The 21841-nt window shown below is 45.9% G+C and overlaps 1 protein-coding gene across 1 annotated transcript in view; it reads left to right on the top strand.

Moving 5' to 3' along the window:
* Nucleotides 1-21841, top strand: part of LOC119405117 (membralin) — a 195179-nt gene that overhangs the window by 151001 nt on the left and 22337 nt on the right. The window contains exons 7-8 of the mRNA XM_037671912.2: nt 3832-3932; nt 11833-11890. Of these exons, the coding sequence (XP_037527840.1) occupies nt 3832-3932; nt 11833-11890 (159 nt within the window). The remainder of the gene's footprint in view (nt 1-3831; nt 3933-11832; nt 11891-21841) is intronic.

The following is a 21841-nucleotide window of genomic DNA, read 5'->3' as shown; positions in this document are numbered from 1 at the left end:
GAGTGTACATCATGTTTAGTTATATACTTGCAGGTGTTAGTTAATTGCTGCTAGCTTGTCATTTTGCAGAAAAGAGCAAAGGGAGATATGCCATCTGGTCAGCAGTACTTTTTGGTATTGCAGTTTCATATATTTTGAGCTGATCAATTTACAGCGGACTCTTAAGCGGAACCTCAAGGGACTAGGGAAACGTGTTCCGTTTATCAGGAGTTCCATGTACAGAGAGATGAACGGTTGAAAGTCTTTAGAGAGGTTGTTACTACATAGATAGAACAAATGAATTGCTTGGCACAAAAGTGTAGAGAAAGATATTACGAAAACGTGGAAGTTAGTTAACTGCATGCCATGAATGGTGAGCCTCAAAGCATGTGTGTGCGGCGTTTTTAATGTTGGCCATTGTCGGTCCAATTGGCCCATCTTCACCAATATCGGCCATGTTGGCCATTGTCGGCGAAACTGGGCTGATGGATGAGAGCTAGGAGCTAATAAAGGCCTCAAACTGTTGTAGTGACATGCGATCGTAGCCCAAACACGTGATTCACCCAGCGAGTGAACTCCTTGCCTACTGCTGATTGTTCGTGCTACTGCACCATTCTCTTGTGAAGGGTGTGAGGTTTAGCATTCTTTAGCCTCTTTCACATACAACTCAAGATGCAGTTGCATTTTGCCCTGAAGTGTGGAGCAGCTACAGCAGTGGCCTTTAATGTTTTGGATACAGCCAGACCAACAGTGTTTCCACACAGTGCCAATTGCCAAAAGTCTTTCAATTGTGTTGCGACTACATATTACATGTGATAGTCTGTTACGAAATGGCGACGATCTGGCACCATGGCAGTGACTCGCACACTGGCTTTATGAAATTCCTTATGAAAGCAATGGAAATATTGAAACTAACAGACCACAAATATACCACGTATCAGAAGTGTCCGTACTACTCTCGCAACAGATTATTCAGAGCTGCTGAATTGCTTACACTCAACCATGGCACCTCTGCAGATGACGTGAAAAAAGTTACAGGTGTTCTGTAGAACTAACTCATAAGGGTGACCAAAATCTCTCAAAACCTCTTCAGGTGTAATGTGTGTACACTGCTCATAGGCTGAAGCGCAACTATTTTGAGCTAAGTAATGCCCATACCAGAGTCCTTCAATACTTCTCCTGGTCGTGAAGCTCCCGTGAAAGTTTGATATAGGGACAGGAGCAGCCGCTAGGGGCGCCCTTGCCCGTGCGTGGGCATCGGAGCGGCACCGGCGCTGAAGTTGTACGGCGCCCGCCCGAACTGCAAAACGTGATTGAAAGTACCCGTGAACGTTTAGTACATCTTCAGAGTGATGTTACCCTTACGGAAATTTGGGGAATGTCTAATACAGTGCACTGTAGCGTTGAATGGGACCTTGAAGCTAGAAATGCGATGGCAACAAGCGCATGCTGCTTCCGCTGTGCGCGATATACTACCGCTATAAACGAAGGATTTTTTTTTTCCTGAAGAATCTAGGGGAACTTTGTGGATGATACAGAGTCCTTCAAGGATTCTGTTGGATCTTCACGCGTCGCGGAAACGCAGTGGTTGCAACTTTTGATCGTGCATATCAAATCTTTCAAGCTATACGTGGTTGTATACGAAGATATCGCAATATAGCCTCGTATTTAAAGAACCAAGAGCCAGTTTGAATGAATTAGTTCTTTGAAAATTGACGATGATGGAGGGATAGTTCACAAGGCTTTCCCCAGGTTTCGTGTTTTATTTCGCGTTCATTTATCACTACGGTGCCGTGCCGCGTTTAAACTTCGGTTGCTCAAGCAGTACTGTGTAGTTTTCCCAATCCTTCTTTACTGTTTTTACTGTCAAGGCGAAAGCCTTACATGCCTCATCAAACGCGAAAATTGATCGTCGGCGTCCCACGTTGGCGGCGTCAACACGTAACGCAAAAAATGATCATCTCGTGAGCACGTATTTATTGCGCTCTTCAGTTGTGGCTTCCACTAAATTATTTTTCTTCATTTCCGGCATCCATAAGCGTCTCGGTCTTCATTAGGTGCTCATACATATACAATTAGCACGTCAGAACCAGGCTTATTGCGCACGACAGTTAGGAACTGTTTATTGATCCATCAGATTCAAACCCTATTAGATCACCAGCACTCAAAACCAAATGTTTTTATTTAGTACAGACGTTTGCCCTAATCCACATGCACAACACATATCTTGTGTGTCTATCAAACGTTTTAAAGAAATCATTCGCTCGGATGACGAAGGTGCGCCTCTCTTGCGCTGTCACCCTAGCAAGCTTCAGCTGGTAGCGCTGAAGTCGCCGTTCCAAGCAACGAACGTGTGCTTCCAATTTTTGAAGCTGCGAGGAACTGCATATAGCTTCGTCTGTTTGGCATGCCACCTCTACGTTTTTGGTGACCTCAGTGCCTGTGTAAAAGAAAACGGCGAACGTTGCACTCCTCGAACTCATGTTTTACGGGCATGCAACAAGTAAGTGTGCGTCAAGGCGGTCAATATGCTCACCTTCATTAGCTGTGTTTTTCTCCGCAGTAGCTATGTCAGAGGAGCTTGTGCACAGTGTTGGTGCACCGTCAACGGTCTCCACATCTGATGATGGTTCCCGACGACGCTTAGAACGCGTTTGCTGTCTAGGCAGGCGAGCTCTGGACGTTTTCGCGCTTGACAAATACGCCGGGAGGTCATCGAAAATCCTCGGCACAGCGTCCGGCAGGAGTTTCGGAACGTCGCACTGCGACGTCACGACAGCACCTCCGATTATCCACTGGTCCACGCGAACGATGTCACTCTCGTCAAAGTGCTTTTCACAAACGCGTACATGTGGGGAATCGAATGTGAAACCACCAGTTCCTTGTTGCGGTATGGCGCACTTCCACCTTTCCCGCTGCTTGGTGTCTCGAGGAAGCGAGAACATCGGCACTTTCTCGTCCTTTCCCTTGTATCTGGATCCACATCAGAGTACGCAGCAGGTACGCGGAATCCTTCCCGACCTTCAGGCACAACACACTAGCCACATGAAAAAACATACGGCCGAAAAGGACGCGCTAACACGCCACAATATTTCGCAATGACACCGCCAGCCACCTCTGCTGCCGTCGGCGCGATGCCAATGGACTGGACGCAGCGCCGCCCCGCAGCCTCCACTTGCAGCGCACAAAGCTCCCTCATAGAGTTACGGCACAGCGTCATGACTAGGAGAATATTGAAGGACTCTGCCCATACTTTTGTTCCCGCCGTGTTCAGTTCGTGTCGTATCGGCGTAACTTCTACTCAAACACTTACATCAGAGCCAGCAGTACCTTTTGTGGCAAGATTCTTAGCAACATGATGCGATGATCTCGATCAAGTGAGCATACTTGTCATTATGCTAAAAGTTTTGATGTCGTGTTTCAATCAGTGAGCACTGTACGTGATGTTGCAAAACGGATGTAGCGGCTGCGAGCGATGTTGCCACAATTTTTGTTGGCTGTCATCTTGCTTATATGGCTCTTTAGAAGTGATGCTTTCTTTTTGTTGTGTTGACAGACTTTGTTGCTGTATACCAAGGTACACATGTTGACAAGCTGCAGCCAGCAGAGTACCGAGTCTCACACTGAGTGCATTGGCCTTGCATTTACCTCCGCTTTCCATGCACCATGCAGCCACTGTGCAAAGATCTCTGCTGAGACATCAAACTGTCTTTAGATTATGGATGCCGCAAGCGCCTTATTTGTGATAAGGATCGACTGATTTAAACCTTTTTTCATTCTCTGATATCTGACCAGCCACCGCAAGGGAAGGTCCTGCTTGACTTAAAGTCCATCTTATCTTCTATTTTCCAGGTTATGTGAGAAATGTGGTCACGGGCGAGCACTACCGATTCATCAGTATGTGGACCAGTCGGACGTCTTACATAGCAGCTGCTTTCATCATGCTCGTGTTTGTAAGAATAATTCCTCTTTTCTTGTATGCTTGTAAATTTTTCTGCACAACTTCGGTGAATCTCAACCGAGTTCTATGTGAAATGTCCTATGTATTTCTAGTGGGAGCCGGTCCGTGATAGTGCTGTGGCTGTGTGAAATGCCGTAAGCATTATCGAGGATTTATGTTCGGAGGGAGGTGTTTATTTATGCTTGTGGCTTGTGCTGGCGCGACTTGGCTATCAATAGTGCATCCTAGGGTGCCTATATGGCAGGGGGTGTTTTCAGCACAGTCAAAATTTTTGCATTTGTCAGCAGCATCGTGGATGCTTTGTCGATAGAATGCAGCCAAATATAGTTGTATTTTCACAAGGGTGTAAATGAATTTAAGGAAAGTATGCTGATGTTACAGTTCACTCTGTATAGTAATTAGTTTTACACTGTCCCTACACCTGTGAGTTTATATTGACTGCAATTGTACTGATGCTCAAGGTGTGCTCAAAGTTTCACCACTAACCTCCAAGGCATGCTCACGTTTCACTATGCTGTTCAAATTGTTCACAGCTATCGCATTCTTCTCCTGTTTTGTTACAACGCACTTAAAGGGGCCCTGCAACACTTTTCGAGCATGCTCAAAAAGCGCTGCCGATCGATAGTCGAGGCTCCCGAGAACACGCGAGCCAAATATTATAGCGATGCGCACGGCCTGGAATTTACAATAAATTCTCAAAGTCAGCTGAAAATCGCTCCCTCTTCTCTCGACAAATGATGTATTAGTCCGCAAAATATGACGCGATTGTCGGCAGTTCCACCATTGGCTGATGTTATAATCACGATAACACCCTCATTATTACTTTCGTTGTTAATTTTGAGTTCATTAAGTAGATAATATGTATGTTTATATTCTGTTATCGCGTTAAAAACACCGAACAAACGTTAATATTAGCACTTCCGGTCTCACCGACAGCTCGTCTGCTCGTAGTTACGTGGTTCCGTTTTCTTCGCCATGCGCAGTGCCGAAAACGTGAATATTTCTGTGTTTTTGACCATCGCCGGTTGCCGTTGAGAGTGGCAGCCGTTCGAGTGTTGCCTCGTCAGCTGGGAACTGCATCGTCGGCACGTTCTCACGACCGACCGAGGCAGCCGTGCAGCATGTCTCCGATAACAATGCTGGCGTCCGGTAATGGCGGCGCTTCGGGGTCGTCTGCCAGTGCCGTCTTACGAGGCGGTGTATCGGAGTATGGGCCGAAACCGATCTCAGCTGTCATTCGTTCCAAACGAGCGCGCAGGTTTGCTTCCATGGTTAGCAGAGCGATGAAAACACTACGGCGTTCGAGGTGCACACCCAACATTACCAAACCGACGCGCAGTTTTCAAGCACGCGCGATACACATCGGCTCCGCTCGACGAGAACGACGCAAGCCGACCGGAAGTGGCGGCACAGACCACGTGGTTGCGCCCAGACGTCAGAGAGAAAAAAATGAAGAAAAAATTTCCGCCGGCGCTCTTGGGCGGAGCCTCGCTCGTCTGCGCTCCCTCCCTCGAGTCGCTGCCTAGCTCTCCGCGCGCTCGCGGCGTTGAGTTGAGGGAGAAAGCTGCGGAACGTGATCTCTATAATTTGGTAACACCACTTAGACTTGACGGATTCGAAAAATTTTTGCGGCATATGACTCGTGAAGAGTCATACGTCAATAATGAGACTATTCCAATATAACTAAGAAAGGTGTTGCAGGGCCAGCAAGAGCCAGCACTTATTGCAATACAACAAGCAAGAGCCAGCACTTATTGCAATAGAAAGCTCACCCTTCGTAGTGTTTTTACCTGCCGCGGTTAATCCCAAAAGTGCGTGGTTATTTTATTAGCGGTATTTTTTGATCAGGAAAGCCCCTGAACTATATACGTAATTTAATGAGTAATTTTACAACTGGGCTACCGGTGTCTGTAGTAGGTTCTGTTGCATGCTTCTGTCTTTTTTTTGTGACAGCCGTGAAACTTCATCATGTTGAGATTGCAGATAAGCAAGCTTTGCTGTGTGTGTAATGAGCTTATAAATACACTGTGTTCTGTGGACGTGAACTCATGAAAAGGCGGATACTTCAACAGAGTTGCGAGTTGGGCTAGCTGGAACAAATCATTCATAATGGTACTGAGCGCAAACGCAAGCGGCTGTGTCCTAGTTCTCTCGCCCCTTGTCTCATGTTTGTGCTCACGAGTCGGTACCATTGTGAATACTACATTATATCCGGAATTTCTTTCTGTTGAGGTTTAGCTCTACTTTCTTACCAATGAACCTGCCTTCTCTTATTTAGACTTCTCTACCATGCATGCACTTCCTTTGTTCTGTTTGTGTCTAAAATAATGTTCGGTCGCTGTGTCCAGAAAAATTGGTGGTGCACTGCAGAGCATGACGTCACAAGTTTGATGTGCCAGTGCCATTAGGCTCCAGCTAATGCTCTAACCAATAAGTCGTGATCACACACCCACTTCACTCATGCCAAAGCTACCTCTTTGAGATGTTTGGGATGTGCATCAGATACCATTAGTTTAGATTCTCCCCTCGCGACAGCTAAAAAAGGGTTGTTTAGGGGATCTAAGTACAGTACTCACGGATTCAAACGCGACATCTAATTTTTTAGTATAACAACTTGTATGCGCAATTGCTAGAGATAACCATGCCATGTCTCGACGAATGTGGTCTGCAAAGATAATGTCGACTCTGATCTACATGTTCGAGTCGCAATCACGCCGATATGACCCAAACTGAAGACGGTAGAAACGAAAACGTGCATTACTTAGCCCTAAATTGTCCTATTTCAATCCGTGAGTACTGTACGTGTTGACCCTTCCATGAAATTGTTCATTTTAAAGACGATAGTCTTTCTTGGGGAACTTAAACGCAGAAATTTTGGTCTGTCTTTCTGTCTTTCTGTTTGTCGGCACGTCCCTCGATTCAGCCACTCGGCCAAAGTTGAACCACTTGCACAAGGGCCAGCCATCGTGAACGGCTCACTAGGTTCATACTTGTCTACATGGTTGTTCAAAAAGCAAACATTACGCATATCTGAGGTGCAACATCACTAGATAAGTATTAGGTGGTGTGTTCCTTTAATAGAAAATACATAGATACGTAATTCTAGAGACCCTAGTTTCTTAAGCTGCGCTGAAAATGCGACTGCGCCGAAACTTGGCTTCCACTGTGCCCTCTGCGCGAGCTCATTGTTGTGTTTCGGTTTCAGTTCAGTATTGCACTGTACGAGTGCCATGGGGCGCCGCTCTGGCATTCCTGCTTTACCCAGGCGACGTGAATATAAAAGAGTGTGTGGAGAGTACTCGTTGAGTGCGGACGTTTCTTCTGCTTCGGGGCTTCGCGCCAAACCGCGTGTTCGGGCTGGCTGGCGTCCCCGCCGGTCGCGTTGGTCACCGCCGGTCTTGCCTGCTGCTGCGCTGGGACTACCAGCCCGCAACACAGCATTCACGTTTCCCGACGTATTGCCAGAGGGCGTTCATATCTCACGCAGCGCCTCTTCTATCGTCTTTACACGACATTTGCAGCGAAGCATGCAGATACGCGGCCAATTTTTTGTTTTCAGAGGTGATACACCCCCACTGCCATGTTCCTTTCCTCGTAGAAGGGGCCACGACACCCAATTTTCGATCATAATCTGTGTTATGTGGTTTAATCATTGTACCTTCAGAAACAAGCTGGCGGAATTTTAGCGCATTTGGTGGAACACTTAATTTATAATAGAATGTTTTTATAGACGCGCGAACAGCCAGAGAGTTGGGCAACACTGACACACCCACGAGCCGTTGTGTAACAAGCTGCTTGCTTTGCGAGTGACTGCATTCCAGCGAACGATTTTTTTCCGTGGTCAGCTGCACGTGCAATGGATCTATTTCAGCCTCGTTCAGCATGGCACTGAAATTGAATGATTTGCAGTGGCTGAAACTTTGGTAGAAGACGACGGCTCCGCTTCATACAGCACGTGACGCCACAGACACCATGGCAAAATGGCGATTGCTGGCGGTAGGCAGGGTTTTAAAGCCGTTGACTTCTAGGGCTCATTGTGCACTGGAATAATCTTTTACAGTCCATTTTTTTATATATGTACAGGCACAATAGACCCTCTAATTCTATTTTTTTGCTGAAAACTGCAATTTTTTCGGTGACTGTGTCATGGCCCCCTTTAACTACGAAACAAATGCACCGGTTTACAGTAGACTGTTTAAACGGAAATCTCTTAAATGGAACAGCTGGCTCTGATATGATTTGGTTCGTACTTGTATTCTGCAGCCCTGTTCATCTATCAGCAAAAGTAAGTCCTGTTAAATGGAACACATTTTCCTAGTCCCTTGAGGTTCCGTTTAACGAGAGTCCACTGTATTTTTTGTTTTAAAGGAGGGTATAAAAATAGCACGGGCAATGGCAAATCTACCCTTGGTGTATGCTTCACATCCCTAGAGTAATAAACCACACAGCAGCCTCAGAAGCACTGCTGTTCTCAGCACTACACGCATGCTTCAACTCTGGCTCTACTGGGCCATAGCGTCAGAATTTCGTGCATTCAAAGTTTCCTCTTCCATCCTTGGCAAGCCCTCATATTCTAGGTCCGATCTTGACTTGTGTTTGTATGTGACCGCTTCGATCAACGGTCAAAAGAAGTGCTTATGAACATACAACAAAGGGCAGAAGTATGCACGAGTGATGGCATTGTGTTACGACACGAATACTTGAATGGAGAACTGTTAGTCTGTGAACAACCCCTTCCACCTGCCTATGCGCAGTGCAGCAACGCCCATGTGGCGCGATCAACAGCTGACAACAAAAATTCAGACTGGCAAAACGCAGAGGGACGAGATAACATACTAAACAACAGATGGCAAAGACACCGCAGAGCTCCCTGGCCTTGAGTTAGTGCACTTGTCCAAGTGGAGCACATACTTGGAAAGGTGTGAAAGGACAACCACAGAAGAAGGGCAGAAAAACAGGACGACGTGGTCAGGATAGCGCGTCGTCCTGTTTTTTCGCCTTCTTTCATGGTTGTTTTTTCACGCCTTCTCAAGTATGAATCCGAACGAACCAGCTCGCCCAGTTTTCTGTCATGCAAGTGGAGAACATAGAAGTGCATCAGTGATATGGCAGTATAGAAGGGCAGATATCAGTGACGCTTAAAGGGACACTAAAGAGAAAAACGATCTTTCTTGTATTATAGTAAACTGCTCTTTCACGATACCGAAATCACCACACTTGCCTCGAGAAAACGCTCGGTAAACGAGAAAACGTGCAAAACGAGAATGTGGGTGGCGACGCCATCTTTATATTCCTGCCCCAGTCACCATGACGTGATAGATTTTGATGGCGTCTACTAATGCCTACATAGTTCCTAATCGGTAAAAATTAAGTACATTGTCTTGTGAGGGGGCCGTAGACTGAGCATGCCAAGTTTCAGGAAATTTCGTTGAGCCAATGTCGCCAAAACATGAAAGGTACACTTTGAAATTCTTGATGTCACACGCGGAGATTTCGATGTGAAATATAAAAATGAGACTTTGCCCTTTCTCCTCTATCAATGAACCTACTACAGTAGACTCCTGTTAAACGAAAGCTGAAGGGACCAGGAAAATGTTTCATTTAACAGGAGTTTCGTTTACTGAGAGATGAAAAGGGGTGCAGAATTCAAGCACAAAACCAATCATGTTAGAGGCAGTTGTTCCATTTAAGCAGCAATTTCATTTAAGAGAGTTTCGTTTATTGAGAGTCTACTGTATAGTGGAAATAATATCATTAAAGCTTTCAATGTACAATTTATCAGTCTAAACCAATTCATTATCTAGTCCTCTGCGGTGATACAGTGGCTATGGTGCTTGGCTGCTGTCGTGAAGGTTGCAGGTCCGATCCTGTCCGTGGCGGTCGCATTTTGATGGAGGCGAAATGCTAGCCCTCCACTACGGCATCCCTCATAATCATATCGTGGTTTTGGCGCGTAAAGCCTCAGATATTACTATTTATTGAAATTTATCTGGTCACCCACTAAAACAAGCCTTATAGTCGCATGGGGCTTAAAAGGCATGTTAAACTCCTTGTTTAATTCTTTTTCTTTTACATTTCCCTGATGTCTTGCATAGTGAGGGCATGATCTTTGCAGTGATGAATTATGAATCTTCGTCAGTGCACTTCTTGAATCTTGCTAATGGGCATCAGTAAAAGCCAAAGTTTAGCAGTTTAGCTCATTACTTCGATGCAGGTCACTGATGCTCTGTTCTAAAAAGACACTTCTTGCCAGCGCTTATTGAAATTTTTCATAGGTTCTAGACTCTTTGGTTTCTCTGAAGATACAAACTCTGCAGTCTGCACTGTGGCACGTCTTACGCAGGATGTTATCTTCCTCTCTCGATTGTGATTAAATTCTGCTCGTTTGTGAAGATGCGAAGCTTTCCATGACCTACGACTCGGGTAGCTGTTGCTTGGTGTAGTTAAAAGAAAACACCATGACCTCTCGAAGCTAGGTGGGCGGCTTATGCACCACAACACTGCTCCTGCTCACATAGTGCTGTGGTGCAAAACTTCCTGACAAACACGGGACGACAGTGCTACATGACCACTTACTCCTCTTTCGGCTCTCTGCATTATCCGGCTTACGGCTTCATATCTAAAAGAACAAAAGGAAAACGTAAACGAAAGCACTTTCAAGATGTTGGAGACACATTCGAGAAAATGATGGAGCCATTGAAGGTCACGAGTTTGCAAGAACTGAAAAACACTTTTGAATGATGGATATAAAGTGCTGCATTTCGTTAAAGTGCGACAAGGACGACGAAAATGCTGAGGCACACAACGATGGGACCCAGCCTTGACTATCGTCTGAAATTTTTATTGAAGAAATATGTTCTTATACGGAAGGCCAAAGTTACGCACCTGCGCAAGGTAATTGTGACATACATTCTTGCATACATGAAATGCAGAAAAAGGTGAGCAGGGGTTCCCACGTGTCATTCCTTTCGCTGCTATCTCGTAATCAAGGAGGGTGATAGACGGCCAGCTTATGCACGTGTCGTCATTCCGCCTGCGTGGAAGTTCGGCCTTCCGTTTAAGAACGTGTTTCAAAATTTCAGTCGATAGTCAGCACTGTGTCCGTTGTTTGTGTGCCTTAGTTTTTCCACCTTTGTTGCTCTGTAATAAACTACAAATTTACAGTGAGCTGGGCTAGTTGGACTGGTTTAACCAGTACCAACTAGCCCAGTGAACTGTACTCCTAAACATAAAAGTGGTTGGACAAGTTTACTGCATTTATGAAACAGTAATTTGAATATGGCTAATACGTCCGATAGTATGTAATAAAAAAAGACATGTCTTGTTTTTCCTGGGTCACTTCTCAGGTCGCCTTCTGTTCCCAGTAAGAGATGGCCTGGCAGCATCCAAGGCAATTGCTGTGATACAATATACATTGTGGTCATGTCCTTGCGCCAAAGCATCTATCAACTTCATTCATATCCTGTCCCTCTCCATGTTTTCTGTAACGGCAAAGGCTTGGCCTCTCCCCTGTTATACCAGCGTCCAGTGTCTTGACCACGTCCTGTGTAAACCTAAGTACCTGGGTGTGTATGAGTCCCAATTCCATGCCATGGCAGCTGCACTACGACAGAGATGACATGCAAAAACATCTTTGTGCATCTGTGAAATTGAGTACCCTCGGCCTTCGAGGCTTGGAATTGTTTGTCAGCAAAGGGTTTCCACTCCTCTGCCATCATTCACACTGTTTTACCATTGTCGCCATTCTTGTGATGTCGTAGCTGCTGTGACGTTGCCGCTGTTTCTTTGCTGGGAAAAGGGAAGCACTTCCTTGACTGCAGTGTTTACTCGTGAGCACATGGAAATGATTCAATGAATATATGTTTCGTTCTGCTGTTCCTTTTTTTTTCCAGACACTCTCTATCTCCATGCTGCTTCGGTACTCTCACCACCAAATATTTGTCTTCATAGGTAAGTTTCTGCACAGATTGAGATCTTTGTTTTTTAACAATGAAGTTGTTCTTAGTCGACCGTTTGCTGGCGCCATCGTAACGCTTAGCACTGGAGGCAGGCATGTCATGCACAGCCGCAGCACTTGCAGCGCTGCTTGCGTTCCAGAGCAGCAGTCGTGATAGTGATACGCATTTTGGGCGAATGGAATGGGCCACGGCTGCACTGGAACGCTACCATACATTTCCAGCACGGCCGTGAATGAGCATATTGTCGCGCTGTATCCACTGGCTTAACCTGAAGAACAAAGAAACGACAAAGAAATCCTTAGTGAAAACTGGTCAGTACACAGCTGTCTGCAAGGGTGGGAAGGCGATCCCATAGCTTAACATAGAGTGTCAAGTAAAGAGCAATGATACCACACATAAGTACTTAGAAAAGACTTGCAAAACATATATATGCTTAAAAAGACTCACAACGAAAGACATAGCATAGAAAGGCAATAGCCCGATGAAAGGGGGTGTCAGCCTCGCTGTTTCGACGGATTTTATAGGTTGGAGCTGGCTGCATTTTTTTTTTTTTCGGGCATTGTTTCTTGTGAACATGTACACCTGTTACTTCACACTCATGCATTTCTATATGAAGCAAACCGGCAACAGAGAAATCTTTTGGGTGGTCTGGTTTTCTTCTTTCTTTGCCGCAAACGATGGTGGAGTGAATTTAACCAACTTCAGTGTTTCACTGACATAAGTTCGTGCATCGGTCCAGATCATTTGTTTCAGGCCATATAGGCAGTTTTTCATGGACGTAGATGACAACTTTCCCAGGCTCGTGCACGTCTGTAAGAAGTGATCTAGTTATCAAAAGCAAAGAAGTCCCTTTGAGTGGCACGATTTTTCTTTTTTTATTTTCTTCACAAATACCGTATTTACCCGAATGTAACACGAGTTTTTTTTTCCAAATTTTTGCGCCCTAAAGTCGACCCTCGCGTTGTAATCGAATATCGAAATATACCTATTTTTTCTTCCTGGACGCAATGAAAGTCACTCCTCGCTTTACAATCGTGGTCGCGTTACAATCGAGTAAATACGGTAATATAGCAGAGTGGAATCAGTGCTGCATGGCAAGCTGTTGTTCTACCATAGTGCCACCCCACTGCTATTTTTTCATTACCGTAAAATGCCGAGCAAGCGCCCCCACCCGGGCAAGTGCGCCCCCCTCTCTTTTTTCAGGAGATCTGAAATAAACGCCAATGACTGAGCAAGCGCCCCCTCCCCTTCCTCCACTGTGGCCACTCTTTTCTCAAGACGAGCATCGCTTGTGTAAAAAGAACCACAAGAATGAGTACACTGAATGCGTATCTAATGTTGTTTATGAAATTCCGTTGTCATGTGGCCGGTCGTATATTGGTCATACCGCTCGGTGCTTCAATGATTTGACATTGACGAGGGGGAATAAAAACAATAAATAAATAAAGCATTTCATTAAAAACATGGATAGGCAATTTTTTAAATCTTTAGCGGCTATCCCGCCGCCATCTTGGAATTTCGGTTCGCGACCGAGCAAGAGCCCTCCCCTTCAAATCTGGTCGGATTATCCTTCACCGTAGGGGATGCGCTTGCTCGGCATTTTACAGTAATGCATAGGAATACTATTGCCATCAAAACTTGTCAGCTGCTGCAATGGAATTCATCACTTTAGAATTGCACTTACATGCACAAAACACATAATTTCACACAGTCCTCTTGAAACTGTTTCGGAAAAAAACCATATACAGGTGTTATATAGTGCACGGAGTCGTGTTAACACATGTAATATTGTGCGGCAGAAGCGTAGAATTGCACCTGCTGTCACACCATGTGAACTTCGCAGCGAGTGGGGGGTTTGAAGGCTCGACCATTGCAAAGCACTCGGACATAATATGCATCGCCATCAGCAACTGCATCGACAAAGTGTGCAGCTGTGTAAGTGTGCGTATCGATGCGTAGTGGGTACTTCACTAATTCGCAAAGCAATGAATTGTGGCGTAGTAGTGGCTTCTTCGCAACTTTACTCACAGTAGCCATTCTAGGCTAGTTTAAAATGGCCAGTGTTACGCGTACGCACGTTCCTGTCCTTGTGACACGGTTGAGGTGCCCTCTGAGAAGCCGAGCCTGGCTAGCGAATGAGAAGGCGATGTGAACGGAGCCCAATTACACTGTTACATTCTACTCTTCTAGACGAAGCTCAAGTATCCTCCAAGTTTTTTCTCTCTGTTTATATTTTACGTTTGTAAAATTATGCTAGTTATTCATCGTACTGCCATATTCACACAGCTTTCGACTTCATATCCACAGTATTTTATGAATAAACAGTGCGAGCGCTAAATGCATGCACTGTCGTTTTGGTTTCCCACTAGAGTCGTGCAAGTTTTTTACTCCACGTTACTGACGGCGTTAACTATGTTTGGTTTATCGGACTGTGAAATCTGTTTCCTCTTACGTCCAGCCATTTCGCATAAGTGCGCACCCAAGCCCTGTCACTGGTCATGCAAAGATGAAAATGACCGCAGCAGGCCACTTCTAAACGTCGCTGGATTGGCTCGGCCACACCAGTGACTTGTCTCACGGCAGCAATGTTACCAGACATACTAGTTTTTTCCCGTCTAAGTGAAAAGAAAAACATATCGAGTGTCGGCATCGCATAACTTCGTTGTTTACGCTCCAAACAATTCCAAACTATTCTTGACCTCAATTTAGTCTGTTTTAGCCGTTAGTCGACTATAGCCGGGTCCATTATGAGCGGAGTGAATGCTATTTAAGACTTTGTGGCCCGAAACCTCTACCCACCTTCTGTACATTCCGGTCCGAAACTAAAGAAACCAAGCTCAAGTAAAAGAAGTCTACTTACTCTTTTAGATATGGCGCATAATGCATTGAGAAACCACGCGTGAATGAACCACAAGAGACCTTGTCAAGCAGTGCCTGACGACGGACCGCAAAGGGTTAAAATGCATTATGACCAAACAAATCTATTAGTATGGGTAACCGGAAGTCTGTGTTGCCAGATCCGTTGTAATGAGCGTAGACTGTACTCCTTGCATGCGTAAAGTAAGTGCATGCTCAAATTATAATTACCACATTCTAAAGGCATAAATTGGTAAACCATGCTGTTGTGTTCTTGCTATACTGTACGCTTTTTCACATCAACATGGAATTTACATTTGCTCGTATATTCCTGTCCCAAAGATTTCAACGTTTAAAGTGACACTAAAGAGCGAAATGATTTTTCTCATATTAGTAAAGTACTTACGATACCAGAAACATCACGCTTGCTGCAAGAAGACTCTTAGTAAGCGAGAAAATGCGCAAAAAGAAAATGTTGGCGGCGATGCCACCTTGAAGTTTCCGCACCATTCGCCGTGACGTCACATGTTTTCACAGTGCCTACTAGGGACTACATAGTTCCTAATCAGTGAAAATGAAGTACATTGTCCTCTGAGGGGGCCATAGACTTAACATACCAAGTTTGGGGTAATTTTGTTGAGCCAATGGCGCCAAAATACGATAAATAAACTTTGAAATCTGTGACGTCACACGGAGAGATTTCGGCGTGAAATTTAAAGGGGTCATGAAGCACCCCTTGGGCTGATTGAAAAAACACATCCTGCGGAAAGCTGACACGGCTATGAACTGCTCTGCCAAATATTACAGTCGTGCGCGCCGCGTAATGGCCACAAGCGGAGCGCGAAGTTGCCGTTTCCCCAGGCACCCTCTTTTCAAACAGAGGCCGGTTCTCACTCTCGTCGGTGGGCGGGGCGTCTGTCTGCTGTACGTCGCAAAGACATAGCATGCTTATTGGCCGATAGCCGACGTAAATCGAGAGCGGCGTTCGGATCAGATGCGCTTCTTGCCGCGGAATGCCGCCACTTGCCGGCGCCGCACTCGCGCAAGCGAATCACAGCGGGAGAGCGATCGCGTTTCATGACGCGCGCTGGCGTAACTTCTTTCCCCCATGCCATCCCTCCCTGTCTAGCTTCCAGTGCGCTCGTCGGCACGAGAAAAGAGAGAAAGCACTGGGAGCGTGCGCCAAACCCCCGTAACTCCGCTGATTCTTGAGGGATTCGAGAAATTTTTGCGGCAATCGATTCGGGAGGCAGTACACTCCGATACTGAGGCCATTAGATCATTACTTGGAAAAGTGGTTCATGACCCCTTTAAAAATGAAACTTTGAACTTGATTTTCTCCTCTATTAATAAACCTACGATGGCAAAATTAACGACATTAGAGTTCTCGGAGCACAATTTGTCGATCTAAACCGATTCATTGTTTCTCTTTAGTGTCCCTTCAAGTTCATAGAGGAAACATGGGTTATACACCAATGTTTCCTCGTAATTCAATTTTATGGCTGTGAAAAACTTGTTGCCGCCAACAGACGTTGCACTTCAGCAGAACCAAGCAGTGGGAGTGGCGGTACTAGCAGAACACGCGTAACGAGGTGGTTCCCGGAGCTTTCTTCCGAGTTGACAATTGGGCGTGCTTATTATAAGATGTGCGAGTTACATGCAAAAGCGTATTGACACATAAGTCTTTACATGATTCGGTTATAATCACCATGGTCATAGTAGATACATATTTTCAGTAGCATAGGTGTGTACAACATCACTTGGGCGCAACTACAGTGAAGGTGCCATTCACTGCTGCAGGACATCTGTCGCCTTTCCTCTCGTAACATAACGTCAGGTGCGCAGCGTATATATGACTACATCTTAAGTGCTCTGGAACTAAAGCTACAAGTCCAAACATTTTCACTGCCCCAAGTCGGGCATGGAAGCGTAATAGCTACTCCATTAGTAAGGCTTTGGCAATGTGCGTTAGTACAAACGTGTAATTGTTTAGGGCCTGCAACAGATGATCTTTAGTATATTTAAATGGAACATGTCCTATTAACTGCACATGAACCATTCGACATTCCTCTTGCATGTATAACTTTTCCTTCCCCCGCTGTTTGGGCAGACAGCATTCAGTGAAGTGAATATGTCCAGCTCGTAAAAGAACTGACAGTTGGGCAAGTTGGTACTGATTCATCATACAGTGTACAACGCTAGGCAAGGACGAAGAAGAGACCGAGTGCAACATTTTGTGCTCGTGTTGTTTCCATCTCTTCTTCGTTTTTGTTTAGTATTGCCAGTGACTCTGGTATTGCGCATTAAATGAAGGATGTCCAGATAGTAGTGAGCGAACTGCATTATTTTAGCAGCTGCCTCTATCTCATCTTTAGCAGTGCTTTGGCAATTTGCTTGTCAGTTGTTGTAATATCATCCACCAATAAGAAAATATTGACAGTGGGTGTGCAAGGGAGATCAGAATCTGAAGCCAGTGCATAGACTGATCACTAATATTAAACATGTCTCACCAGAAAAGCGAGGGTTTGACTGCATATCTCGCTCGATAGCAGCTGTTTCTTCATGTTTATGTTTGATTCAATCTGGATCAGTGTAATAGATTCGGTCTCTGCTAGGTCATTACTGAATGTGTCACTGCTCCATTGGACAAGTTATATCGCTCAATGGCTGCATACTTCATATAAGACCATACCAGCTTTCACGCCACCTCTGAATTATTGCGAGGGTCGCAGTAACCGGTGAACAGCAGGTTTGGGAGCAATTTTAAGCATTAAACATGAAGGTTTGTGAGGTCGCGCCGCCTATCGCGGACTAAAGGAAGTTTGCGGTTAAACGCTTCGGCTGGACGTCGACAGATGTCGCTACGTGACTGCGTTCATTTTAATCTGAGAACTCATTTGTTTCATACGGTTACGGTAAAATAGGGATATCATGATCATCATTATCGCGTACTGGTTTCAACTCTGTGATGATGGTCTTCCTAATGTTGTTGCGCGCTTGCGACCTGCGTTTTATCAGAGGTTTTATCTTTACATTGGAAACGCATCTTATCGCACCGCTAACGGGCGCTGGATTGCCGCGTTGTTCATGGCTTAGCGATTGCATGTTCCAAGAAATGTCAATACGTAATTATCTGCAGGCTAATTAAAGTGATGTAGCCTTCGTAGGTAAGGCGCAGACAACAAAGGATCACACCTTCGGCACTCTGCCATTGGTAATCGCGGGTCATATCGTGCAGACCTACTGTCTGTTGCTATGTGCGCACTATTTCAGCCGCTTATTTTCGATAAGAAACGGAAGTTCAAGTCGAGTTAGCTTTATCACAGGTTAGATGTTCACTTTAACGATGAACGGTACTTTCGTCGGGGTGCAAAAACGGTAATTTTATCAGTTAACGTGGCACTCCGTAGAGATGTGCTATATGTTATCACGCCAATGACCTTCCCCAATAGTAGTAGTAGTCGTCGTCGTCGTCGTCGTCGTCGTCGTAGTAGTAGTAGTAGTAGTAGTAGTAGTAGTAGTAGTAGTAGTAGTAGTAGTAATGATAATAATGAACACTTTTTTATGCGATAGGATGCTTGGTAAAGGAGAAGCACGCGATCGAAAAGCACGGGTGGCGACGCCGCACCTTGAAGCTCCTGCACCGAGTTTCCGTGACTTGGTGCATTGATTGGCTCTTACGTAATTAAAGGGATACTGGAACGAAGAAAAAAACGATTTGTCTCGTATTAGTAAATTACCCTTTCACTACACCGAAAGCACTATACTCTTGCCGTGACGAGACTTTCTTTGCAAAAGAAAAAGAAAACAACAGAAAAGCAAGTGATAAGGAAATACAGGTGGCGACGTCGCCGTGAGGTTCTCGCATCAACTCGTTGTGACGTCATAGATTTTGACGACGCCAGCTGCTGGTGCCCACATTATCATTTACGGCTAAAATTGAAACTACATTGTGATTTAAGTGGGCCAGAGACTTAACGCAGCAAGTTTCGTGAGATTTCATTGGCGGGCAAAATATGAAAAAAAAAAAAAAACGATTGAAATCCGTGACGTCACACCCACGCTCATGGGCTGAGGTTTCGGCGCGAAATTAATAAAAAATGTACATTTATCTTCTGGTGATAAAGCTATGACGGCAGGTTAATGACAATAGAGTTTTCAACGAATATCTGTCAGTGGCGTAGACAAGGGGTTGGTGGGTTCATAACCCCCCCCCCCCTCCCCTCCAAATTGTTTTAGATTTTGTAGCTGACATATACGCCCACACACAAATACGCACACGAACATGCATGAAGAGGTCATCCCCCCCACCCCCTCCATCCGCAAAAAAATGTTATGACTACGCCCCCGATATCAGTGTAAAGTGATTTGGAGTTTCACTTCAGGGTCCGAAAAACAATCGCTTTGGAACTTTGTGTGGCTGAACGGTGCCTTCCAAAGTATATCGTTGCGCATTCCATGGTAGTAAGTTGATTATCATGGAAGACAGTGAGGCCTTCATTCGTTTGCCGACAGGCCAATACGACGGGCGAATGAAGTGGTACAAAACCCTACGTGATCTACGTCACTGATGACGTCACGTTAGCCAAAGGTGCGCCGATCCCGGTGGTCGTGGTACACCGCGTGAGGTGCGGAAAACTTCCGGGGGTGGTGGTGGGGGGAGGGGAGGAACAATGCAATCGACTGAAAACGCCGAGGTAGCTTAATACGTGTATCTCACAGTGCGGCTCACCATGTCTTGCGAGAAGTGTTGTCCCCGATTGTTTAACTTAAATTGAAGGCGCCTAAACCGCTCCAAGCTCACAGACGAGAGAGTGGGTGCTCTCTCGCCTTCACTGCCCTTCCTACGGAACGAGGTGGACGTAAAACACGTGGACAACGTCTGCAGTAAGCGTTGAGCCTAAGCCTATCAGTATTTCGCGCTTTTTGGCTTCACACTGTTAGCCCCACTTTCGCAGTCGAAAAGGCACAAAAGGAAGTGAGATCAGTTCATCGTTCAGGATAGACATGCGAGACAAGGCAGAACGAGATTGCGACTGCATGGCAAAGCAGGGTAGGAAAGAATTCACAACATATATATCCCTCGTATATGGACCAATCGAGAGCTTGCTTCCTCATGACGTCACGAGAACAAACTGTTGTCGTCACGAATTGTGCCGAAAAGGCAAGAAATGCCAGGAGAGAGTAACGCGCTCTTTCTTTGTGTATTTTCAGAGGTTGCTTGGGGAGCGTTTAACGCACTACCAAGTGTGCAGCGGGCTTTCGCCTCCAGGTGTTGCAGAGAGTGCAACAGGATGCTGCCGAACTTTCTTGCCTTAAAGGGGCTGTGCAACCCTATTCGATCGGTAGTCGAGGCTCCTGAGAACATGTGAGCCAAACATTATAGCGCAGCTCGCGGCCTGGAATATACAATGAATACTACTCAGTCAGCTAGAAATCGCTCACTCCTCTCTCGGGATTCCGCGATGTGCCCGCTCGCTCGCTCGCGAAGAAAAAAGAAATAGAAAAGGAAGTGCTCAAGGTCATGATGTGCGCTGACGAGAGGACATAGCTTTTTGCCCCCTTTGTACTCCCCCCCCCCTCCCCCGCTTAGCTTTCATAGCGCTCGCTTGTACGAAAGGAGAGAGACAGCGCTGAAAGCGCTCGACAAATCTCTGTAACTCCGCTCGTACTTGACAGAGTCTAAAGATTCTTGCGGCAGTTGATTCGCGAAGAAATAAGGGCCCCTTTACCAAAACGCACGCTACTTCGCGGCGGGTGTCAAATTTCGGCGGCGGCATATTCGCTAACGCGTTGTCTTTGGAGACAGTCTTTATTGGAGACGCGTCTGTAATTGCAGTTGGCCGAGGCGTCGCTTGATGTCGCTACCATCGTCCGGCAACCCGGTATTCCGCTAATGCCCTCGCGTACATGGGAGTACCGAACAACCATCAGAATAGAAGTTCTTAGCGTTTTTACTCTGTCCGGTATTCCGCTATACGCAAAATGCTTTGCGCATAGCAGAATACCGGGTGTGAACTGCGCAAGCGCGCGCCCTAAAAACATGTCCGCACCGCCGAAAGCGGTTGCCGTCCACCTCGAATCTATCAAGTGGCACCTCGAATCGCTCTGTATCTCGTTAGCTCCGAAGTGATGCTTTTATTTGCTTTAGATTCATGTCCTCACGCTTTGACAGCAAGATATTCGTGTCGATTCAACACCAATTTCAAGAGCCATACTCAAATAATCGATCCAGTATGTTTAGCGAGTGACGATAGGCGCTTCCGGAATCTCGGAGTACATAGGTTACGCGTTTGTTAGTCGTTTTTTACTCTCCACAGCTGGGCGCCACTTTACGTGGCGGCAGTTATGGCAGACACTATCCGCTATTACGCTACGCCTTTGCCATAGCAGAGGATTTTAGTCTGTCCGGCACACCGCTATACGCAAAATGCTTTGCGTGTACAGGAATACCGGGTGTGAACTGCGCATGCGCACGCCCGGTAAACATGGCCGCGCCGCCGATAGCGATTGCCGTCCGCCTCGAATCTATCAAGCGGCCGTCGCGCGCTCTGTCGCTCGTTATCTCTGAACTGATGATTTTATTTGCTTTAGGTTCACGTCCTTAAGCTTCGACAGCGAGGTATTCGTGTCGATTCGGCACCGTTTTCGAGAGCCATACTCAAATACTAATCAATGATGTAGGCTTAGCGAGTGACAATCCCGGAATCTCAAAGGTCATACATTATGTGTTTGTTAGTTGTTTTTATCCGCAACTTGACGTGGCGGCAGCTAAGGCACACGCTATCTGGTAATGCGCTACGCCTTGGCTTTACCGGAATACCGGACAGACTAAAATCCACTAGTGGCATATCGGACAGACTAAAACGCTCTTTTAGCTTGTACGGTTCTCTGGTATACGCAGAGGGGTTTACGGAATGTCGTTACCGGACGATGGTATCGACATCTTGTGACGTTTCGTGCAACCATAATTACATACGCGTTTATTTGTTTGCACTGCGTGTCCATGAGGAAAATCAATGTTCAAAAGGCAGCTCGTTCGGAATTACGCCGCTGCCGATAATTTACACGCGCCGACTAGTAGAAT

This window comes from Rhipicephalus sanguineus, chromosome 9, assembly GCF_013339695.2.
Source record: "Rhipicephalus sanguineus isolate Rsan-2018 chromosome 9, BIME_Rsan_1.4, whole genome shotgun sequence".
Taxonomy (NCBI): Eukaryota; Metazoa; Arthropoda; class Arachnida; order Ixodida; family Ixodidae; genus Rhipicephalus; species Rhipicephalus sanguineus.
The sequence above is the reverse complement of the archived record's forward strand: the minus strand, read 5'-3'. Positions and strand labels throughout refer to the sequence as shown.